General features: G+C 49.1%; 1 protein-coding gene across 1 annotated transcript in view; it reads right to left on the bottom strand.

The window, feature by feature from the left end:
- The window catches only part of RHOU (ras homolog family member U), a 9,136-nt gene extending 7,600 nt beyond the window's left edge, over positions 1–1,536 (bottom strand). Inside the window, exon 1 of the mRNA XM_014307907.2 lies at positions 1,531–1,536. Coding sequence (XP_014163382.1) covers positions 1,531–1,536 — 6 coding nt within the window. The remainder of the gene's footprint in view (positions 1–1,530) is intronic.
- Between the last annotated feature and the right edge of the window lie 502 nt (positions 1,537–2,038).

The following is a 2,038-nucleotide window of genomic DNA, read 5'->3' as shown; positions in this document are numbered from 1 at the left end:
GCCCGCAGCGCGTGGATCGCTGAGGGGAGCAGGGCGGGAGAGCCCTGGAGTTTCCATGGGTGCTCTCGGCGTATTTGCCGTGGAAGCCGCTGAGTGGGCTCCCACATGCACACTTGGGGAGGGGTAAACTGGGCTGTGTGCCCTAGGAAAGGGGGCTCCTCATTTTCAATAATTTGGCCATGGAAAGTTTTGCAGTAAAACACTGAAAATGAAAGGCTGATGAATAGCCTGCCCCTGTTCTCAATTGGAAACGTCATTAATGCATTTCTTACGGGAACCTTAAAAGCACCATAAAAACGCGAACCACACCACCTGGAGAATCTGGGGTGCCTCATTTGACAGGCAGCAAGCGCACATATCTGAACTTACCCAAATCGGTATTGAGAAGTCTATGGCAGAGCTGTGATTTCAGTTTACCATTTTTAGCACCCCTGAGTTGCCAGCGAGTCCTGAAGCGCTGCTTCCCCATTTCCCTCAGTGAAGTGGAAACCCATGTGAGGCAGTGCGTGCTACAGCTGCCCATCATCCCATCCGTATTTCCATGGTCACTGCAGCTAACATCTTCCTGCTCCTTTAAACCCTGGAGCAGTGTGGCCTAACCACCAAAGGCCCTGCCAAGGCTCACGTCTCTTGGAAAAAAGCATCCTGTACAGCTGATCTTTTCTTAAGTGCCCTGGCCTCTTCCATGGGAAGAGTCACTGGCTCTCCATTGTGCCATGGCTCTTTTACACATAGACATTTTGGACATTCCAAAGCAGCGCCAAAGCCAAGGTCCTGCCAGGATGAAAGCAGCTGCAAAACCCCCAGGTTGGATACACTGTGTGTGCGGTTGAAGGTGTAGGAAAAAAACATTCCCTGGAGCCCCATGCCAGCTCAGCAGCATCTGCTCCCTGCAGGGAGCACAGCCAGGCAGGGATGGAGCACAGCAACCAGCAGAGTGTAGAGGCTCAGTGTGACCCTCATGCTCAAGACCCATAGGGGCCATTGACCCTCCTGTGGGACATCCCAGTCCTGCAGAATTACCTTCCCTTAAATGAACAAGGATGGGGCTGTCACATATGGCATTAGGCCCAGAGAGAGCCATCACAGGGCACCCGGCTACAGCCAAACCCAGCTTCCCATTGGGTGCTTTCACACATTTATCCCTCTGTGATGAAGCCTGTGAGAGCTCACCCAGAGAGCTGAGCTCTGCCAAGGTAGAAGGACTGGAGCAGGAACCTGCCTGCACTCAGGCTTATACTAAAATAACTGAAATGGCTTAATTCATACCTTTGATTATTTTGGTACAAGTCCTCGTGGGGAAGCCAAAGTTAGAACAAAAGCATTCTATTTTAATTTGGTGTAATTATAGCCTGTCTACCTAGAAAAGCTGAATTGCTTTAGTAATACTACTGCAGCTAATTCCCTAGAGTATGCATGCAGTTGTGCCGGGATAATGTTAATTTGGCTTATTCTCGTGGGAAAAGGGAAAAACATTATGTGTGCATTGCAGGTTGCTTTGCAAACAACTGCAGCTGGTTGAAAGGTTACGGCCATGGCAGCTTGCTGCCACACTTGTTCATGGGTTTGCTGCCTCCATAACAGAGCCACACAGCAAGCGTGCTCCACGGCCACCTGGTTGCAAAATCAGAGCATTTAATTAAGTGTTAGGTGCCTTCAGCCCAGCAGGTGCTCCCCTGACAGGCCTGAGATTCCTGTGTGGCTGCTGTGCTGTGATGGTGCTCAGAGCTGCTGTGCTGTGATGGAGCTCAGAGCTGTCTGTGGTGTGGTAACATCTTGAATGGCGATGCTGTTTCAACAGTATAAGCTCAGTATTAGTGATGCAGGTGACAAATCACATCCCTGACCAAAGTCAGGTACTAACCCCAGTAACCAAAATTGCCATAGGTTCTCTTTTTCCTTAAAGTCAGACAAAAGGAAAATTGATTAATTGCACAGAGGCTTGTGTCCCTTCTTCTGAATTGAAAACAAGTTGCTTTTCAGTGAAACTCTGAAGGTAGTCAGGATCTGCTTAAAACAAGGAATATCTTTAGTAATT

Source organism: Geospiza fortis, unplaced genomic scaffold (assembly GCF_000277835.1).
Source record: "Geospiza fortis unplaced genomic scaffold, GeoFor_1.0 scaffold381, whole genome shotgun sequence".
NCBI lineage: Eukaryota > Metazoa > Chordata > Aves > Passeriformes > Thraupidae > Geospiza > Geospiza fortis.
Note: the sequence above shows the minus strand (reverse complement) of the source record. Positions and strands in the feature narration are given on the sequence as shown.